Consider the following 19,503-nt stretch of genomic DNA (forward strand, 5'->3'; position numbering starts at 1 on the left):
CATTAATTGATTTCCTTGTGTTAAACTACTCTTGCATCCCTAAATAAAAACCGACTTGATCATGGTGTATAATTCTTTTAATGTGCTGTTAGATTCGATTTGCAAGTATTTGCTGAGTATTTTTGCAACTATGTTCATTAGAAAAATTGGTCTGTAATTTTCTTTCCTAGTAGTATCTTTATCTGGCTTTGGTATTAGGGTGATGTTGGCATCATAGAATGGATTAGTGTTCACTCCTCTTTAACTTTTTGAAGAGTTTGAGCAGGATGGATATTAATTCCTGGAATGATTGGTAGAATTCACCTGTGAAATCATCTGTTCCTAGGCTATTCTCTCTTGGGAGGTTTTTGATGACTGATTCAATCTCTAGTTGTAATTGGTCTGTTGAGTCTTCTATTTCTTCTTGACTCAGTGTAGGTTGTTTGTGGGTTTCTAGGAAATTGTCCATTTCACCTAAATTGTCTAGTTTGTTGGCATATAGTTGCTCATAGTATCCTCTTATGATCTTCTATATTTCTTTGGGATCCATGGTAATGACCCTCCTCTCATTTCTGATTTTATTTATTGGCATCTCCTCTCCTTCTCTTTGTCAGTCTAGCTAACGTTTGGCAATTTTATTAATCTTCTAGAATCAAGTGTAGGTTGTTTGCATGTTTCTAGGAATTTGTTCATTTCATCTAGATTGTCTAATTTGTTGGCATATAGTTGCTCATAGTATCCTCTTATGACCTTTTTATTTGTATAGGGTCAGTAGTAATATTCCCCCTCTCATTTCTGATTTTATTTATTTGTATCTTCTCTCTTTTTTCTTTGTTAGTCTAGCTAAGGATTTGTCAATTTTACTGATCCTCTCAAAGAATCAACTTTTGGTTTTGTTACTTATCTTTGTTGTTTTTTATTCTCAATTTCATTTATTTCTGCTGTAATCTTTGTTATTTCTTTCCTTCATTTTGCTTGGTGGTTAGTTTGCTGTTCTTTTTATAATCCCTCTAGGTGTGCAGTTAGGTCTTTGATTTTAGCTTTTAATGTAGGTGCTTAGGGCTATAAATTTCCCTCTCAGCACTGCCTTTGCTGCATCCCACAAGTTTTGATATGCTGTGTACTCATTTTCATTCATCTTGAGATATTTACCGATTTTTCTCACAATTTCTTCTTTGACTCACTGATTATTTAAGAGTGTGTTCCTTTAACCTTCATATGTTTATGAATTTTTCTGTTCTCCACCTGTTATTGATTTCCAGCTTCATTCCACTACAGAGAAAGTGCTGTGGATAATTTCAGTCTTTTAAAATTTCTGAGACTTGTTTTGTGACCCATCATATTCTGGAGAATGTGCACTTGAGAAGAATGTATATTCTGCTGATTTGGTGTTGCAATGTTCTGTTTATATCTGTTAGGTCTAGTTCATGTTTCATATTATTCAAGTTCTCTGTTTCCTTATTGATCCTGGTATAGATGTTCTATCTATTGATGGGAGTGATATATTGAAGTCTCCAGCTATTCTAGAGATGTCTGTTTCTCCCTTCAGTTTTGCCAGTGTTTGCCTCATGTATTTTGGAGTACTCTGGTTAGGTCCATAAATATTTATTTTTGTTATTTCTTCTTGGTGGGTTGCCCCTTTTAATAAAACATAGTGTCCTTTGTCTCATAACAATTTTGCATTTAAAGTCTATTTTGTCTGAATTTAGTATAGCTATTCCAGTTCTTTTTTGATTACTATTTGTGTGGACTATCTTTTTACAACATTTCATTTTCAGCCTATTTGTGTCCTTGGGTCTAAGGTGAGTCTCTTGTAGACAGCATATAAATGTGTCATACTTTTTTATCCAGTCTGCTAATCTGTGTCTTTTGATTGGGGAGTTTAATCCATTAACAATCTATGTTACTATTGTACAGACAGTACTTACTTCAACCATTTTATCCTTTGGTTTTAATGTGCTGTATCTTATTTTGTCTCTCTTTTAATTATCCTTACTGATATTTGTCATTTTTACACTCTCCTCCAAGCCTCCCTCTCCTGTCTTTTCATTTCAGCCTGCAGAACTCCCTTTAGTATTTCTTGTAGGGCGTGTCTCTTTTTGAGGAAGTCTCTCAGTTTCTGTTTATCTGTGAATATTTTATACTCTCCCTCATTTTTGAAGGACAGTTTTTCCAGATGAAGAATTCTCATTTGGCAGTTTTTCTTTTTCAGTACTTTAAATATATCAAACCTTCTCACCTCCATGTTTTCTGATGAGAAATCAGCACTTATTGTGATTCCCTTTTATGTGATGAATCACTTTTCTCTTGCTGCTTTCAGGATTCTCTCTTTATCTTTGGCATTTGACATTCTGAGTAGTATGTGTCTTGGAGTAGGTTTATTAGAATTTATTTTGTTTGGAATACATTGCGCTTCTTGGACATGTATATTTCTGTCTTTTATAAGAGCTGGGGAATTTTGGGCCATTATTTCTTCAGATATTCTTTCTGCCCCTTTTCCCTTCTGTTCACTTTCTTGGACACCTGTGATGTGTAGGTTTGTGTACTTCATGCTGCCATTCAATTCCCTGACTGCCTGCTCAGTTTTTTTCCATTCTTTTCTCTGTCTGTTCTTCTGTCTGTAATATTTCAACTATCCTATCTTTGAGTCAATTGATTCTTCTCCTTTTTCACATCTGCTGTTGTATGCCTCTAGTGTATTTTTATATCTTCTATTGTGCATTTTATTCCCTTAAGTTCTGTTGTTTCTTTTTATATTTTCAAATTCTTTACGCTCACCCAATATCTTTTTAATATCTTTTATCTCTTTAACGATATTTTCCTTCATCTCCTTGAATTGTTTTAGGAGATTTGTTTGAACATCGTTGATTGATTGTTCCAAATTTTTGTGTCCTCCAAAGTTTTAATTTTTTCCTTTGACTGGGCCATATCTTTCTGTTCCTGAGTATGGCTCATAATCTTTTGCTGATCTAGGCATCTGATTATCTTGATGAGTTTCTTCTGTAGATCAGTTTCCCTATACTACCTAGGGTTTTATTTTTGATTGGCTTTATGTTGAGGCTCTTCTTTGACACTTGATTCAACTTATTCTAGACCTTTAGAATTGCCTGTGTTTACCCAATCAGATTTTTTCAGTCCTTCTTTATCTGATTTTTGTCCTGGCTATGTGGTACAATTTTTAAAATTTCACTATTGGTGCATTTGTTTCAAGCTTCCTTTCCTCTCTTCCTTTTCTTGGAGTCTTAATCTATTCTGTTTTGTTTTTTCCCCCTCTGTTGTTTTTGTTGTTGTTGTTGATGATGTTGTTTTTTAAACTCTCCTCTCATTATCTTTAGCTGCCTTTGCTTGTAGGGCAAACTCTGGGAGGAGAGTCATCTCAGAGAAGACTTTCCCAATCAGTATTTCCCAGCAGAAACAGGGCCAGGGACTCATGAAGGGGTGCAGACCAGTTCCAAAGAGCCATTGGGAGAGGGTCAGGAAAGACCAAAAAAAGCCTTTTTTCATGGCTTCCGAAAACTGTGCCTTCCTGGCTTGCCCATCTTATGGAGCTCTTCAGTATACAGTTCCTGCAGCCCTAACGAGGCCCTTAGTCTTTAAATCTTCACTACCTTCTCCCTTGTTGGGGTCAGAGTTGAAACAATGACCCTGAATGTCCTTGTCTGGGGTGGGCTAAAACAGTGGTTTGGAGCCAGGACCCAATGATCTAAATTTGCCTCTTAAAAGCTGTGATCAGTTCTTGGCTGTGTACTGCCTCCCCACTTTCTTGGGGAGAAGGGCTTCTACATCCCTCTCCATCTGCCAGTGACAGACTCCAGGTGGCTCACCTTGAGTGTTGGGGATGGTACTGACAGCCACCACAAAGCAAGTTACAGTTTTTTACCACAGTTTCCCAGTTTCTTCATCCACTTCTCCCTGGATACTGTGCTCCTCCGGTGTTGTTTCGAACAGTTTCTGCCTGTGCACTAGCTGGTTTTGGAGGAGGAGTGAGTCCTGGAACTCCCTACTCCACCATCTTATGCAGCAGTTCAGACAGTACACTGTGAACATGGACTGACTAGTCCTGGAGCCATGCACATCTCCTCTATAGGTCATGCAGGAATGTGGAGGCAGTTCCTGGGTCCTCCAGGAAATGACTTTTAAGAAGAGAAACCGCAAAGGCAAAACTACTCATAGTTCAGAAATAATATTAAAATTTTTCAGTGACACAATATATATTTACCTTTTGGCCCATTCCCTAATCAAGAGAATGGTTTGCAAGTTCTTTTACTGAAGGACCTTTGGTTCCATCAAGAAGTAAATGAGTGAAGACTTATTTCTCTGTGTGATTTTTTGTTTTGTTTTGTTTTTTTTACTTATTTATCTGTTATTCATCAATTTGTTTCTTTACAACTTGAACATCAGAAAAGAGGAAATTTAAAAAGAAAACCAGTGGACTATGTGCTTCCAGGAAATTGGAGTCAGATGAGACTGAAATAGGAAGAGGTGAATTCTGCTGAGTTGAAGTGGACTGTCTCAAGACAAAGGACTCCAATAAATAGCTGTCCTGACCTTCAGCATGAGGGTTATATCATGTCTGACCACTGCAGCAGGGAATATGACCCAGGTGTGGGAAGCATTTAAGAAAGAACCAGGATCCTGTCTTGGCAGGTGGAATCTTTGATCATGGCATGGGGTTTTAAAGATGGGAATTGGGGATAATGCATGTTTGATTTTTTGGCAGCCATAATGGTATAGTGTCACCAGATAATTTATCAGGATCTTAGTGAACTCAGAAATCCATAATGTATATCAGAGGATGGGGACACCATAAGGAAACTCCAGAGATTTCTTTGCCCTCTATGAATAAAGGGACTTAGTTGAGATCAGATATTCCCACCATTCAGCAGACTGAACAAAGTGAATAAAGGGCTGTGCCATTTGGAAATAATAAGACACCTCTGGAGAAAATACTTGAGACTCAATACACATAGTTGTATTTGTGTGGACATTTTGCCAATTTCATCCTTGGTCTCCTTGTAGAAAGGAGCACGTACCTGAAAGTCAGACAACTGACCTTTGTTAAATCCCATAGTTTCCTTTTGCCTTAGTTTTTTCTTATGTTCCATAACTTATCTACATAGCAATATATGCTGTGAGGTAATACTTGGGAAACATATTAAAAAGTGACATAAATGGTATATATTTTTGAAAGTACATAGTATGTTGATGAAGCATGAATGCTATTATCATATATTGGAGATGAGTGGTGTATTAGTCAGGTTAAGATAGGTTGTACTGGTGGCCATTTTTTAAAAATAACACATAAATATCAACAACAAGTTAAAACAACAAGTGTGGATTTCTTGTTTGCACTGTATGTCCATCCCAGGTAGGAGAGGAATGTGCTTCACATCATCCTCACTCAGGAATTCAGGCTAGTGAAGTCTTCAGCGTCCCTGAAACTTGATGTGATGGGGAAAGGGAACATGTGAATCACACACTGCATCTTAAAGGCTATTCCTAGAAGTGACCCATATCGTGCCCTAATTAGCTTAAATAAGTCACATGGCTACACCTAAATTGAAGAGACCAGGGAACTGCAGTCTTAGCTTGTATCCAGATGAAGAAGAACTGAAAATATTTGGTGAACAGCACTAATGACTCTCACCGATGTTTTCTCTCCATTTTCTGCAGTTGAATGACTTTTGCCACAGGGAATCCTCTAGATGGTTTAGCTGTTACTAATACCATTACATTCTTACTGTATAGCTTTTAATAACTGCCTAAGTGAACTTTCTTGATTTTGTATTTTTTCAGTTTCAAATATTTGCTGGTATTAAAAATTTTAGTAGCCTTGTAACAGAGTACTCTAATTTCTATGAGAAAAAAAGGAGGAATTGTGTAACCCCATTTATGTTTTCTTTGCCAAACAGATATTGACGAATGCTCTGATGGCTTTGTTCAGTGTGACAGCCGTGCTAACTGCATTAACCTGCCTGGGTGGTACCACTGTGAGTGCAGAGATGGCTACCATGATAATGGGATGTTTTCACCAAGTGGAGAATCATGTGAAGGTCAGTACGAAAAAAGGACCCAGATTTAAAGAACTCCTCTTGAACTTGCGGAATCTACAGTCAGATGTAAACAGTAGACATTCAGCTAAATGTTAAAGTTATTGCTGAGTTTTGTCTTGTCATTGAAATCAAGACAGAATCTAAGTTGTGCTTGTTAATTGTGATAATTAGTTGATTTTTAGATAATTAAAGTCTGTGAAACTAAGCAAATTCTCTGTGGATACTTGCAACTGTTGAAGGGTGTTTTTTTAAGAACCAATAAACCTTAGGATCACATTTTTTTTTTTTAAATGGCAGCATGCGAAAATTTGATCTACATGCAGGTAGAAAAAAATAAGTGATGAAAGCAACATTAAGGGAAAATGGGAAGAGAGGAAATATGAAATAATATGGCCAAGGGTAATAAACATAATATGTGTTGCTCAGGGCTATTCCTAGCTATTGCCTGGCAAAGTAGGAGATGTTTAGTAAATATTGAATGTTGGATTAAGAAGATATGGTCCCTGCTTTCAAAAAATTCAATCAGATTACATTAAATTATTTGCCATTAATTTTGGGTTATTTTAAACAAATTGACTAGTACTTAACTCTGTAATTCTAGTCTTCTATTATGGGGTGTGATTTTTAGAAAATAGGCAGAGTAAACAGTCAAAAGAATAATTGTCAGGGAAACTACCCACACAAAAGGGTTTGCCATCAGGAGTCTTAGCAAAAGAATGGAAAGACAAAACAAAACTCAGAATTCATTATTTTCTCCATTTGTATTTACACCTTCATAGAGCAACAGCCTGAGAGAATAATGTGGCTGAAATGACAGTCAATGAAAGTCTTTGGGAATCTAACTTAGCAGTACTTGACACATAAATGATAAGATGTTTTTTCATTTCATCCTTGGGACTCAAAGGCCTTTCACACAAGGTAAAGTAAAACAGATTTGAGTGATGGGTGCCAAGGCCCTGTGAGCTTTGGCTGCAGCAGCAGCAACAGTGTCTGAACCACAAAACTCTGGACCCTTAGCAGAGGCCTCTACTGGCATTTGGAAATCAGCATGTAACTGTGCTCTGAAGGCTTCCCTTGCACTTGTGAAGGTTCCTGGATGAATACTGCCAGCCCTGGACAAAATGCCAGGAGCCACAGATTGCAATTCTGGAGGCAGATCAAACAATACAATTCTGCTCTTCCTGGATAAGGCTACTTTGCTCATATTTTATAGTGTTTTACGGTGAAGAAGTCTTTAGAACCATTTTTTGTTTTTAAAGTCCTCTGTTTTTAAAGCTGTCCACAAAGAATGGAAATAAGCTGATTATAGGCTGCTCCTACCAACCCTCACCTGCCACCACTGCCAAAATGTTCAGTTGGGTCTGCATTCAAGCTCTGCCTCTGGCAGTAATCGAAGACTTTAGCAGACAGAAAATCAAGTGGATGAAGTGGTGGACATTATGAAAGTAAATGTGGATGAAGTGTTAGAGATCAGAAGCTCTCAGAGTTAGCAGATGTGCTACAGGCAGGAGCTTCCCAGTTTGAAACAAGTGCTGACAAGTTGGAAAGAAAATATTGGTGGAAGAATTGCAAGATATGGGAAATTGGAATTAGTGTTGTAGTTATCATCATCATCATCATCGTGTGGTGGAGTTTTTCTTCATGAATAACCAGAGAAACTCAAGCCTGCTGTTCAAGAAACCCTTTCAAGACTTTTGACTCAGAACCTGCTATATTATCAAGCTTACCTACTGTTATATCTAAAATGATTATATTTTTTGATGGTTAATTTAAAGTTTGATTTCTAGGAAATGTGCCTTTGTTTTTTCAATATGTACTCAAACCAGAAGTGCAGTCAGCTCAGCTCACGTTTTCCACAGTGCCTTTACAAATTTACAAATGGGCTGATGAAGTCTTCTTAAGTTCTGTAGTGTTGTAATCTAGAAGTAATATTGTCACTGAGTAATTGCCATTGATTCCAGTTGAGGGAATTTGTTCCAAGTTAGCTGTCTTTCTCATATGCATTATCTGCTGAACCATATTTTAAACCTTTGGGTAATCATATTTTCAACTTGTGCCTTCCAGAAAGAACACTACTGCTTAGCACAAATCTGGAACAGTAACAGGCTGTGCCTTATTTTGATGTTTTTCTGATTCCCTATAAGAGAACCTGCTACTGTTTGTAAGCACTACTGACTCTTTTACTGCTTATAAAATAAGATGCTGGTAAAGACTTCTTGCTATTACTTTAGATATGAAGATGTTTACTTTGTTATTGTTATGTATCACTTTCTAAAAATATTACTTTAATCAGACATAATAACCCCTTTAAAAATATCATTTTTATAGAACTATGGCTATGGCCAAAGTTTCTATTTTGCCAAAAAGTTAAATCCCAGCAAAATGTCCATTGAGTGTATTACTGACAGATAAATTCAGAAAAGTGACAAATGAAGCTCAAGGAGCCTTTCAGAGTTTAAATTGTAACATTATGTGTGAACCTTCTACGTCCTGGCAGATCTTTCTTGCCTTTGAAATGCTGTACCTGGTGCAGTTCCCTTTCCAATGCAGCATTTTCTCCAGGGGTTAGGGAAAGTTTGAGCTCGACTCTGACCATTTCATACCTATAGATAAAGATTGTTACCAGCAATTTGCAGATAATTGGCTATGGACTCCAATATGTTTCTAATAATTATGTGAGAAATGATTTGTAGCCTTCAAGCAAGACCACTTGTAAATTTGATCATTATCTGGTCTGATCCTCATGCACTATAACATTTTGGAGTGTGTCTCTTGGTTTTACTCCATAGTCTACTTCCCAAATCAGTCTTCTAAATTATGCTTCCAATTAGGCATTGGTCAGGGCTGGATGGCTCTTTTCACAGAGGATAGCTAACCAGAGACTCTTTCTTTGAAGTCACAAACTGGATGTATAGGATGCTGCTTTGGAAATAGCTGTTGTTGTTTGAGACTTGAGTACTGTGAGGCTTTCAACATCAGGGTGTGAAGCTTAAAGACTGGAGTCCAGGGACAAATGAAAACAGGCAAAGAGGCACTGGGGGAGAAGCACGTCATGGCTCATTGCCTTGCCACATCATGGCTCATTGTTACTGGAATGTTCCAAGATTCCTGTTCACATGCTATCACATGACTTTACAAAGGAGAAACAGCTGAAGTGTACCCAGACTCTGGTTCCCTTTCTTTAGTATCTGTTTCCTTAACTCACTGAAATGATTGTTGGAAGGATGCCTTGCAGTGTGTCTAACTATGTGAAAACAGTTGTCAGCATCAAGATATTAGCCCACCCTCAGCCCAGGGTCTCTGACCAGATCTGACCCTGAGACCCCAATGGTCTCTCCTTGGCCTCAGTGCTCAGTCCCATGTAAACCACTGGCTCCCTCATTAACCCAGGAAGACCTCACTAGTATCTGTGCATTTAGCTGAGAACTTTCCCACTAGAATGAACTGAATATAGTGTTTGTAAACAGAAAAAAAAAAAAAAAAGCTGATTATAAATAATTCAAATCATATAGAAATACATAGATGAAAGTTGCAAATCCATCTTCATTTCATCTCTCCATTTCCCCATCCCATCCCTTCCACATCTCTAGAGGTAACTTGTGTTTAATTTTGGTTGGTTATATTGCACACCTTTTTCTGGGTATCTGAATGTGAATAGAAAAAAACATATACCTCTGCTGATTATCTTGCTTTAAACTTATAACTTCACTATCTTATATTAAATTTATGACTGCATCTCTCAAAAGAGCTGTATTACTCATCTATTGATAAATAACAAATTACCCCAAAATTTAGCAGCTAAAAACAACCACCATTTATTATCTAACATTTCTGTGGGTCAAGAATCCTTTTGCAGCTTAGTTGGGTGTCTCTGGAGCACAGTCTCTCAAATGGTTGCAGTCAAGCTCTCAGCCAGGGCTCAGGTCTCACTTTGAAGGCTTCTCTGAGATCTGCTTCCAAGCTCACTCACGTGGCTATTGGCAAGCCTTGGGCCCTCAACACGGGGGCCACTCCACTGTACCGCCTCAAGACATGGGAGCTGGATTACCCCAGCATACGCAATCTAAGAGAAAATAAGCACCCAAGATAGAATCTGCCATCTTTTTATAACCTGAGCTTGGATGTAACATTCTATCACTCCTGCCATGTTCTTTTTGTTGGAAGTAGGTCAGTACATCCAGCCAAGGGAAGGTGATTACACAAGTGTGTGAATAACATGAGGCAAGCATCACCGAGTACCATTTTAGGGACTACCTACCAAGAGGGCCACGAACACTTCCCAGGCTTCCTGTCTCATTTGCCTAGTTACTCTCACCTCCAATTCTCTGATACAACCATTTCAGACCTTTTCCAGTCTCCTCAAATCCTGTCTATCTCTTACATCCCCCATTCTTTGTTGATGGCCCTGTTTTATGTTTAACTGAGAAAACAGAGATAGTCAGAAAAGAACTACTTCATCTCACCACAAGCTATACCAGCCTACTCTCATTGATGTCTGTATTTGCTGCTTCCCTCTGTCCTGTTTTATTGGATGAAGTGACTCTGCTCCTGTCAAAAACCAAACTCTTCATTGTACCTTGCATTTCATTACCTCTCACCTACTCAAAGACTTTGCCCGTGTACTATCCACTTTCTCTTCCATATCATTAAACATTCTTCCTCTACTACATCATTCCCATCAGCATACAGATGGTAATAGCACTCATCTTTAAAAGATTAAAAACAAAAAAAAGTATCCTCCCTTGACATCACCTGACTTTCCAAATATTTCCCCATTTTTTTGTTCCCCTTTAGAACAAAACTTCTTGAAGGAATTTTCTATATTTGTTATCTCTGTTTTCCTTCATCTCTTTAAATACCACTGTGTAATAGGCTTTAATCCCACTGCTTCAGCGAACCCTGTCTTTTCAAGATTATTAGAAATTTTCCACTTGCCAAATCTACTGCTCAATTATTGATTGTCAGCTTGCTTGACCGCTTGGATATTCCACCCAATTGATCATCCCTTCCTCTCAAAACTTAACTTTCTCCACTTGGCTTTGGGGACACCAACCCTTACTTGATTTTCTCTTACCCTACAGTCCTCTCCTCATGCTCCAGTGACTACATGTTCAAGTGCCCAGGGCTTAAGATGTGGGAAATCTTCTCTGTCAATTCAAACCCTTAACCAACTAGTTCCATGGTTCAAAATACCACCTATTTGACCTTTATTCCTAAATTTATATTCCTAAAGCAGAACTCATCCTTAGCTCCAAATTTATATATCTAGTCACCTACTTGGCATCTCAATTTGGATTTCTAATAGGCAATTTAGGCTTATTATGACTGGAATAGAGTTTTTTTATTTATTCTCTAAATCTTATAGGCTCTTAGCTAAACAGTTTCCCAGATCAATATCTAAGAGTCATTTTTTTTTTCTTTTCCTCACACTTCACTTCTAATACATTAACAAGTCTTGCAGGTTCAACCTTCAAGTGTATTCCGAATTTGGCCTTCTCTCACCACCATTGCTGTAACCATCTTAGTCTAAGCCACCGTTATCTTTTTTTTTAATTCAATTTTATTGAGATATATTCACATACCATACAATCATCGAAAGTGTATGATCAGTTGTTCACAGTACTATCATATAGTTGTGCATTCATCACCCCAGTCTATTTTTTTGAACATTTTCCTTGTACCAGAAAAAGTGAAAATAAGAAAAAATAAAAGTAAAGAATGCCCAAAACACTGCCCCCACCTTATTTCTCATTTAGTTTTCTGTCTTCATTTTTCTACTCATCCATCCATGCACTAGATAAGGGAGTGTGATCCACAAGGCTTTCACAATCACACTGTCACCTCTTGTAAGTTACATTGCTATACAATTGTCTTCAAGAGTCAAGGCTACTGGGTTGGAGTTTGATAGTTTCAGGTAGTTACTTCTAGCTATTCCAATACATTAAAACCTAAAAAGCACCATTATCTTTTGCCTGAACTGCTATAACAGCCTACAAACTGGTCTTCACACTTCTAATCCTGGCTTCCCTACAGTCTATTTTTTTTCCTGTAACACACAGAATGATCCTTCTAAAACTGAAGCCAGAGCATGTTACTCCTCTTTTCAAACTCATGAAGCATTTCCATCTCAGGTTAAAGTCCTTACCCTGACCAGGGTTTACAAGGACTACAGGATATGGTCCTTAGCTTTCTCATAGCTTCTCAAATGCATCAAACTGATTCTTCTTGAATGTGTTGTCACTTTTGTCTGGAATGTCCTTCCCCAGATATTTGCATAATTCTTCCTTCATTTAATTCAGATTTCCTCTCAAATGGCTTTCCTGAACATCTGATTTAAAATAGCCTCCCACTCCTTACACTCCACCCTTACCCTCCTTCACTTTTCTTCATGTAAATTATAAATTATCCTTAAATTCTAGTACATATTTATCTGTTTATTGGTTATTATCTGCTTACTAGAATGTAAGTTCTACCAGTCATGGATTGTGTTTTCTTGTCAGCTACCATGTCTCCAGTGCGTAGAACAGTGCCTGACACATAGTAGACGGTAAATTTATTTGTCTAATTAGAGAGATAGAAATGAATAATAGATACATAGATAGACAATATTTTAATCAGAAGTAAGTAGTTATTATCTCCTTCTATCCGGAATTGATAATTGTTATTTGTTCTTAGAATTTACTGAGGACCTACCATGTGTTAGGCACATAACACACAGTATGTTAGAAGTAGCTATATAATGGAAAACAGAAGAAAAGTTAATCAATTCAGTTATGAGTGTTAAGTCCATGATGTAACTAGGACCGTGAAACTAGCCATTAAAATAACATATGCTAAATATTAAACTAGGGAAGTGAAGGATTCTACGAGACCTCTACACAGAAGAAGTTTTTCAAGGAAGCTCCAAAACCACAGAAAACAGTAAAAAAAAATCTTATTTTAAAAAACTTCAGAATTCTGGAGATGATTCTACCATTATCTACCAACAGAATTTACAAAGACTATCAGAAAAAAATCTACTCTGTCAAAACACAACATTCTTTCAAGAATTCTTTTAAATGAACCCACCTAAAATGCTTTGTAAACACCCATCCATGAACTGTAATTTCAATGATTTGTAGAATTGAAATACTAGTATTTAGAAGGATGCAGTTTTAAGAGTATGATTATATCTGAGTAAGTGCCATTTTTCTTTGCTGAAAAAAACCATCATTTCAAAATGGACAAAGCCACAGCAGTGGGTTTACAATTACTCTGAAGTATAAGATTCATATGTGAAGACCGTGTACCATGTACTGCTTCACTACTTTATAGAATACAGTTACGTAATCTACAAAATATATGTTTATAAGCTACATTTATATGAATTGTGTGTTATTTGACTCATCCATTTATCTCAGAGGTATAGACATTTAATACCTAAGTAACATGCCAGCATTCCATTTTCCTTTCCTTACCATCATTATTTTCTGTGCCTGAAAATTTGTCTCTCTCTGGGAATGCATCCCAGTATTTTATTATTTTTTTCACATAAGAATATTTTATTTTCATACCCATATTTCCCCTTATTGCTTTAATTTCCAAATGATCTTCAAGCTTGGTAATGCTTTTTGAACTTGTGAGACCAAAAAAAATGTTTGCAAGATACTATCTTTTGAGTATTCTGTTCAAACCAAATATTGTGTAAATTCTTTTTTTTTTTCTGCTGGATTCTTTATTTGGTTTACTTAATTACACATTACCTGTTGCATCCTAACACTGCAAATAATAGCATAAATGAGTAAAAGTAAAAATTATCTTCTGAAAATGTGTCCTGTGCTTTTAGACTTCTAAGTTCCACAAATACAAAATACATCATTTTCACTGAAACTTAGTATCATTTCTAAACCAGAAATGTTCTTTTCTTGTGCTAATGATGCTAAAAAGAAAAGAATTATTTTTTTCTGCTTAAAAAATAGTTACTGGAAATTTCTAGCTATGTTAAAAATAAAGTATGGTTTCAAACTGAATATTGACACATACACACCCTTTTTTTTTTTTCTTTTTAATTTTTATTGGGATTGTTCAGATACCACACAATATCCAAAGATCCAAAGTGTACAATCAGTTGCCCCTGGTACCCTCATACAGCTGTGCATCCATCACTGCACTTAATTTTTATTCAATTTTTAGAATCTTTTCGTTACTTCAGACAAGAAATAAAGTGAAAGATGAAAAAAAGTAAAAAAAAAAGAAAAGGAGACTCGAATCCTCCCATATCCCTAACCAACCCCCCTCAACCACTGACTCATAGTGTTGGTATAGAACATTTGTTGCTGTTTATGAAAGAATGTTGAAATACTACTAACTGTAGTATATAGTTTGCAATTGGTATATATTTCTTCCCTATATGCCCCTCTATTATTAACTTCTAGTTGTATTGTCATACATTTGTTCTGCTTCATGGAAGAGATTTCTAATATTTGTACAGTTAATCAAGGAAATTGCCCACCATAGGATTCAGTTTTATACATTCCCATCTTTTGACCTCCAGCTTTCCTTCTGGTGACATATATGACTCTGAGCTTCCCCTTTCCACCTCATTCACACACCATTCAGCACTGTTAGTTATTCTCACATCTTGCTACCAACACCTCTGTTCATTTCCCAACATTTAAGTTCATCCTAGTTGAACATTCTGCTCATACTAAGCAACCGCTCCCCATTCTTAAGCCTCGTCCTATATGTTGGTACCTTATATTTCATGACTATGAGTTTACATACTATAATTAGTTCTTATCAGTGAGACCCTGCAATATTTGTCTTTATGTGTGTGGCTTATTTCACTCAGTATATTGCCCTTGAGGTTTTGTCATCACCTATTTTTTTTTTTTTTTAAGATGGTTTTGTTCAAACACCATACATTCCATCCTAAGTAAACAATCGATGATTCTCTGTATGGTCACATATTTATGTGTTCACCACCTTCACCACTATCTATATAAGGGCATCTACATTTCTTCCACAAGGCAGGAGGGAGAGTCAAAGAAGGTAGAGAGGCATAAGAAAGAGGAAAAAAAAATGACAGCTAGGAAGTAGCAAAAGGAAAAATAACCTTAAATCAAAGTAGTGTAAAGAGTCAGACAACACCACCAATGTCAAGTGTCTAACATGCGTCCCTGATCCCCCCTCTTACCTGCATTTACATTGTTATATCACCTTTGTTACATTAAAGGAAGCATAATACAATGATTCTGTTAGTTACAGTTTCTAGTTTACATTGATTGCATCCCTCCCCCAATGCCTCCCCATTTTTAACACCTTGCAAGGTTGACATTTGCTTGTTCTCCCTCGTAAAAGAACATATTTGTACATTTTATCACAATTGTTGAGCACTCTAGATTTCACCGAGTTACACAGTCCCATTCTTTATATTTCCTCCTTTCTTCTGGTGTTTCACATGCTCCCAACCTTCCTCTCTCAACCATATTCATAGTTATTTTTGTTCAGTGTACTTACATTGCTGTGCTACCATCTCCCCAAATTGTGTTCCAACCCATGCACTCCTGCCTTCTCCTATCACTCTGCAGTGCTCCCTTTGGTATTTCCTGTAGGGCAGGTGTCTTGTTCACAAAGTCTCTCATTGTCTGTTTGTCAGAAAATATTTTGAGCTCTCCCTCATATTTGAAGGACAGCTTTGCTGGATATAGGATTCTTGGTTGGCGGTTTTTCTCTTTCAGTATCTTAAATATATCACACCACTTCCTTCTTGCCTCCATGGTTTCTGCTGAGAGATCCGCACATAGTCTTATTAAGCTTCCTTTGTATGTGATGGATTGCTTTTCCTTTACTGCTTTCAGGATTCTCTCTTTGTCTTTGACATTTGATAATCTGATTATTAAGTGTCTTGGCATAGCCCTATTCAGATCTATTCTGTTTGGAGTACGCTGTGCTTCTTGGATCTGTAATTTTATGTCTTTCATAGAGATAGGAAATTTTCATTGATTATTTCCTCTATTATTGCCTCTGCCCCTTTTCCTTTCTCTTCTCCTTCTGGGACACCAATGATATGTACATTCTTGTACTTTGTTTCATCCTTAAATTCCGGAGACAGTGCTCATATTTTTTCCTTCCTTTTTCCATCTGTTCCTTTGCATATAGGCTTTCAGGTGTTTTGTTGTCCAGTTCTTGAGTGTTTTCTTCTGCCTCTTGAGATCTCTGTTGTATGTTTCCATTGTGTCTTTCATCTCTTGTGTTGTGCCTTTCATTTCCATAGATTCTACTAGTTGTTTTTTTGAACTTTCGATTTCTGCCTTATGTATGCCCAGTGTTTTCTTTACAGCCTCTATCTCTTTTGCGAAATCTGCTCTAAACTTTTTGAATTGATTTAGCATTAGTTGTTTAAATTCCTGTATCTCAGTTGAAGTATACATTTGTTCCTTTGACTGGGCCATAGGTTTGTTTTTCTTAGTGTAGGATGTAGTTTTCTGTTGTCTAGGCTTCTGACCTCCTAGGCCACCCCAGTCAGGTTTTCCCAGATGAGAACAGGCTCAGGTCACAGAAGGAGGAAATATTCAGTATCCAGTTTCCTTGATGGTTTTTCTGAGAGGATTGATACACCTGTGCTTTTCTGCCAGGCAGCTGCACCTGTCAGCCTGTCACTGGCTGGTGTAAGAGGGTGTGGCCTGTGGCTCTCCTCACCCAGGCTTTGGGGTCTAGTTCTGGAAAGGCAGGCAGTAGAGCTGGGCCCCTCCCTTTCCTCTTGGAAAGCTATGCCCCCTCCAAAGAGGTCAGCTGCATATCAATAAGTTCTTTGTTTCTCTGACCCTGTTGATCAAAGTGTTTTGACTTTAAAATGGCTGAGGCTGTCTTTACTGCAAAGTGATGTGGGCTGAAAACGGCTGAGGTTTTCTCCACAGAGAGAGGAAGGGGCAGAAAAGCTCCCAGGTTCACCCATCAGCCAGAAAGAGCACCCGATCCTCTGGGCTCCCCGTGCTGAGACAGATATGTCCCCTGACTCTCCCAGATTCAGTTGTCACCAAAAGCCTCTGTCTGCTTGTTGAGGATTCGCTGTCTGTACTGAGCAGTTAACATTAAAACCCCAATTGGGGCTGGGCTGAGAGAGCGCTGCTCTCTAGCACCGCGAGGCTTCCGTGAGGGAGGGGCTCTTGGCTCTTGGCTCTCAGTGCGGGTCTGCAGTTTTACTTACAGATTTTATGCTGTGATCTTGGGCATTCCTCCCAATTCAGGTTGGTGGATGATGAGTGGACAGTCACGGTTGTCTCCCCGCAGTTATTCCAGGTTATTTACTAGTTTTTTGGTCATTTATGAATTGTTCTGGGGGGAACTAACCGTCTTCCACTCCTCTCTATGCCACCATCTTAGCTCCTCCCCCTGTAAATTCTTAACTGAAACCATGAAAAAGGACAAAAATGGAACGAATCCTATTCAACTCACCAAGTATTTAATGAATATATGCAAAGGTACTTTGCCAGGCATCTGCTACATATAAATATGAAGGGGGTATGGTCACTGCTCTCAACTTGAAGAAGAGGTTAAATGTGTGTAACAAACCTGCCATACAAGATGAAATATAGTAAGTTTCTTAATAGGTGAGGAAGCTACACGACAATGTAGGAAATAATAAATGCTTGAGGAAAAATATAAATGCAGTACTGTGACAGAACAGAGAAATTATTTCTTCTTTGGGATCAGAGACATCTCTGAGTATCTAGCATTTGTCTCGGGACTTTAAGTATAAAGAGATTATTGGAAGGTTGGGATAGGGAAAGAGAATGCAAGCGAGGAAGTAGCTTTAAATGCCTTACTAAGAAGTTTGAACTTAAATCTGCAGGACTATTTTTTTAAATTCAATTTTATTGAGATATATTCACATACCATACAATCATCCAAAGTGTACAGTTGTTCACAGTACCATCATATAGTTGTGCATTCATCACCCCAATGTATTTTTTGAACATTTTCCTTGTACCAGAAAAAGTCAAAATAAGAATAAAAAAATAAAAGTAAAAAAGAGCACCCAAATCACCCCCCCTCCCCATTTTTCTACTTATCCTTCCAAGCACTGGGCAAAGGGAGTAAAGAGGACGGTGAAATACAGCATGTCCTAAAGTGAACTCATGTGTTCCCTCAGCCCTGGACCCACCCCCACTCCCCAGCAAAACCATGTTCTTTCTATAAATATCATCAACTGAATTTTCCAAGCCAGAAATCTAATGATGCTCCACCCTTCCTTTCCCTCATCATTGAAGCCAATAAATCACTAAGTCTTATTGATTCTATCTTCCTTATATCTTTCTATCCATCCCCACCCAGTAGAGCATTGTGCTTAAGAGTGCAGACTTGGAGCCTGACTTTTTGGGTTCCCATCTGGGCTCTATACCTTACTGCCTGTGTGACCTTGGGGAAGTTATGCAACATTTCTATGATCTATAAAATGGGGATCTATAAAATGGAAGTAATAATTGTATCTTCAAATGCTATTGTGAGGATTAAATGAGTAATTATATGAAGAGTACTTGGAACCTGGAACATACCAAATAATATGTGTGTTTGCTTTTATTATATGATCATCTATCACCTGAACTATGATATAGCCTATAATTGATCTCCTGGCTTCATGTTTTGATCCTTTTTCTGAGAGAAAGCCAAAGAATCTTTCTAAAATAAAAATCTGATTCTGACTTATTCTTTTTGCATTTACCTAAAATGACATTTTATAGCCTTTATGACAAAGGTCAAATTTCTTAATATGGCTTTTACCTATGCCCTGAGTACCTCTTCAGTTTCATGTCTATGCTGGGGAAGTGATGGACATGCTCACCAGCCATCTCCCAGCCCTTGTCTACCCACCTCATACCCTTCTTTTCCTCTTTTGCTTGTTTCCCTGCAGGTGTTCAGTATGTTTCCATTTGGCGCAAGCAGCTCCAGCTGCTTGCCTGGGCAGAATCTCTGCACAGAGGTTGCTTGATGCATGCTTTTCTCAGTGACAGAGCCTCCTCCCTCTGGGGTTTATAAAAAACCCAATACTCAGGCAGCACATATGTCCCTCATCTCTGACATGAAATGGAGCGAACAGAGCCACCATCCACTGACCATGACCCAAACAGTCTCCTTGGGGGACTGGCCATGATAGGACCTTTCCCCCTGCTCTTTGGGACCCTTTGTGCTGTGTAAGTAAATAATTGGTGGTTTGCTGAATATCTCTGTTTCTGCTTGAGCCTGTGTTCCTGAGATTCACAGTATAGCGACTTTTCTCTAATCTGCTCTCTCACTGCACATTCCAGCCATACCAAAATTTCTGATCTCCTACCACATCTTGATAATTCTAAACTCTAGGCCTTCAAACACACCCTTGCCTCTGACTAGAATGATCTTTCCCTACTCTTTGTTTGGCTAATTGCCCTCCTTGGCAATTTTTTGTTTGGGTAATTGCCCTACCTAGAGAAATATATAGGCAGAAGAAACATTC

At 37.8% G+C, this 19,503-nt stretch overlaps 1 protein-coding gene and 1 pseudogene across 3 annotated transcripts in view; both read left to right on the forward strand.

Moving 5' to 3' along the window:
- The window catches only part of NELL2 (neural EGFL like 2), a 448,103-nt gene that overhangs the window by 409,426 nt on the left and 19,174 nt on the right, over positions 1-19,503 (forward strand). For all 3 annotated transcript variants that reach the window (XM_037847584.1, XM_037847583.1, XM_037847586.1), the window contains exon 17: positions 5,892-6,032. In XM_037847584.1, the coding sequence (XP_037703512.1) occupies positions 5,892-6,032 (141 nt within the window). The remainder of the gene's footprint in view (positions 1-5,891; positions 6,033-19,503) is intronic.
- Positions 6,331-7,677, forward strand: LOC119541577 (annotated as a pseudogene).

The sequence above is a fragment of the Choloepus didactylus genome, chromosome 8 (assembly GCF_015220235.1).
Source record: "Choloepus didactylus isolate mChoDid1 chromosome 8, mChoDid1.pri, whole genome shotgun sequence".
Lineage (NCBI taxonomy): Eukaryota > Metazoa > Chordata > Mammalia > Pilosa > Megalonychidae > Choloepus > Choloepus didactylus.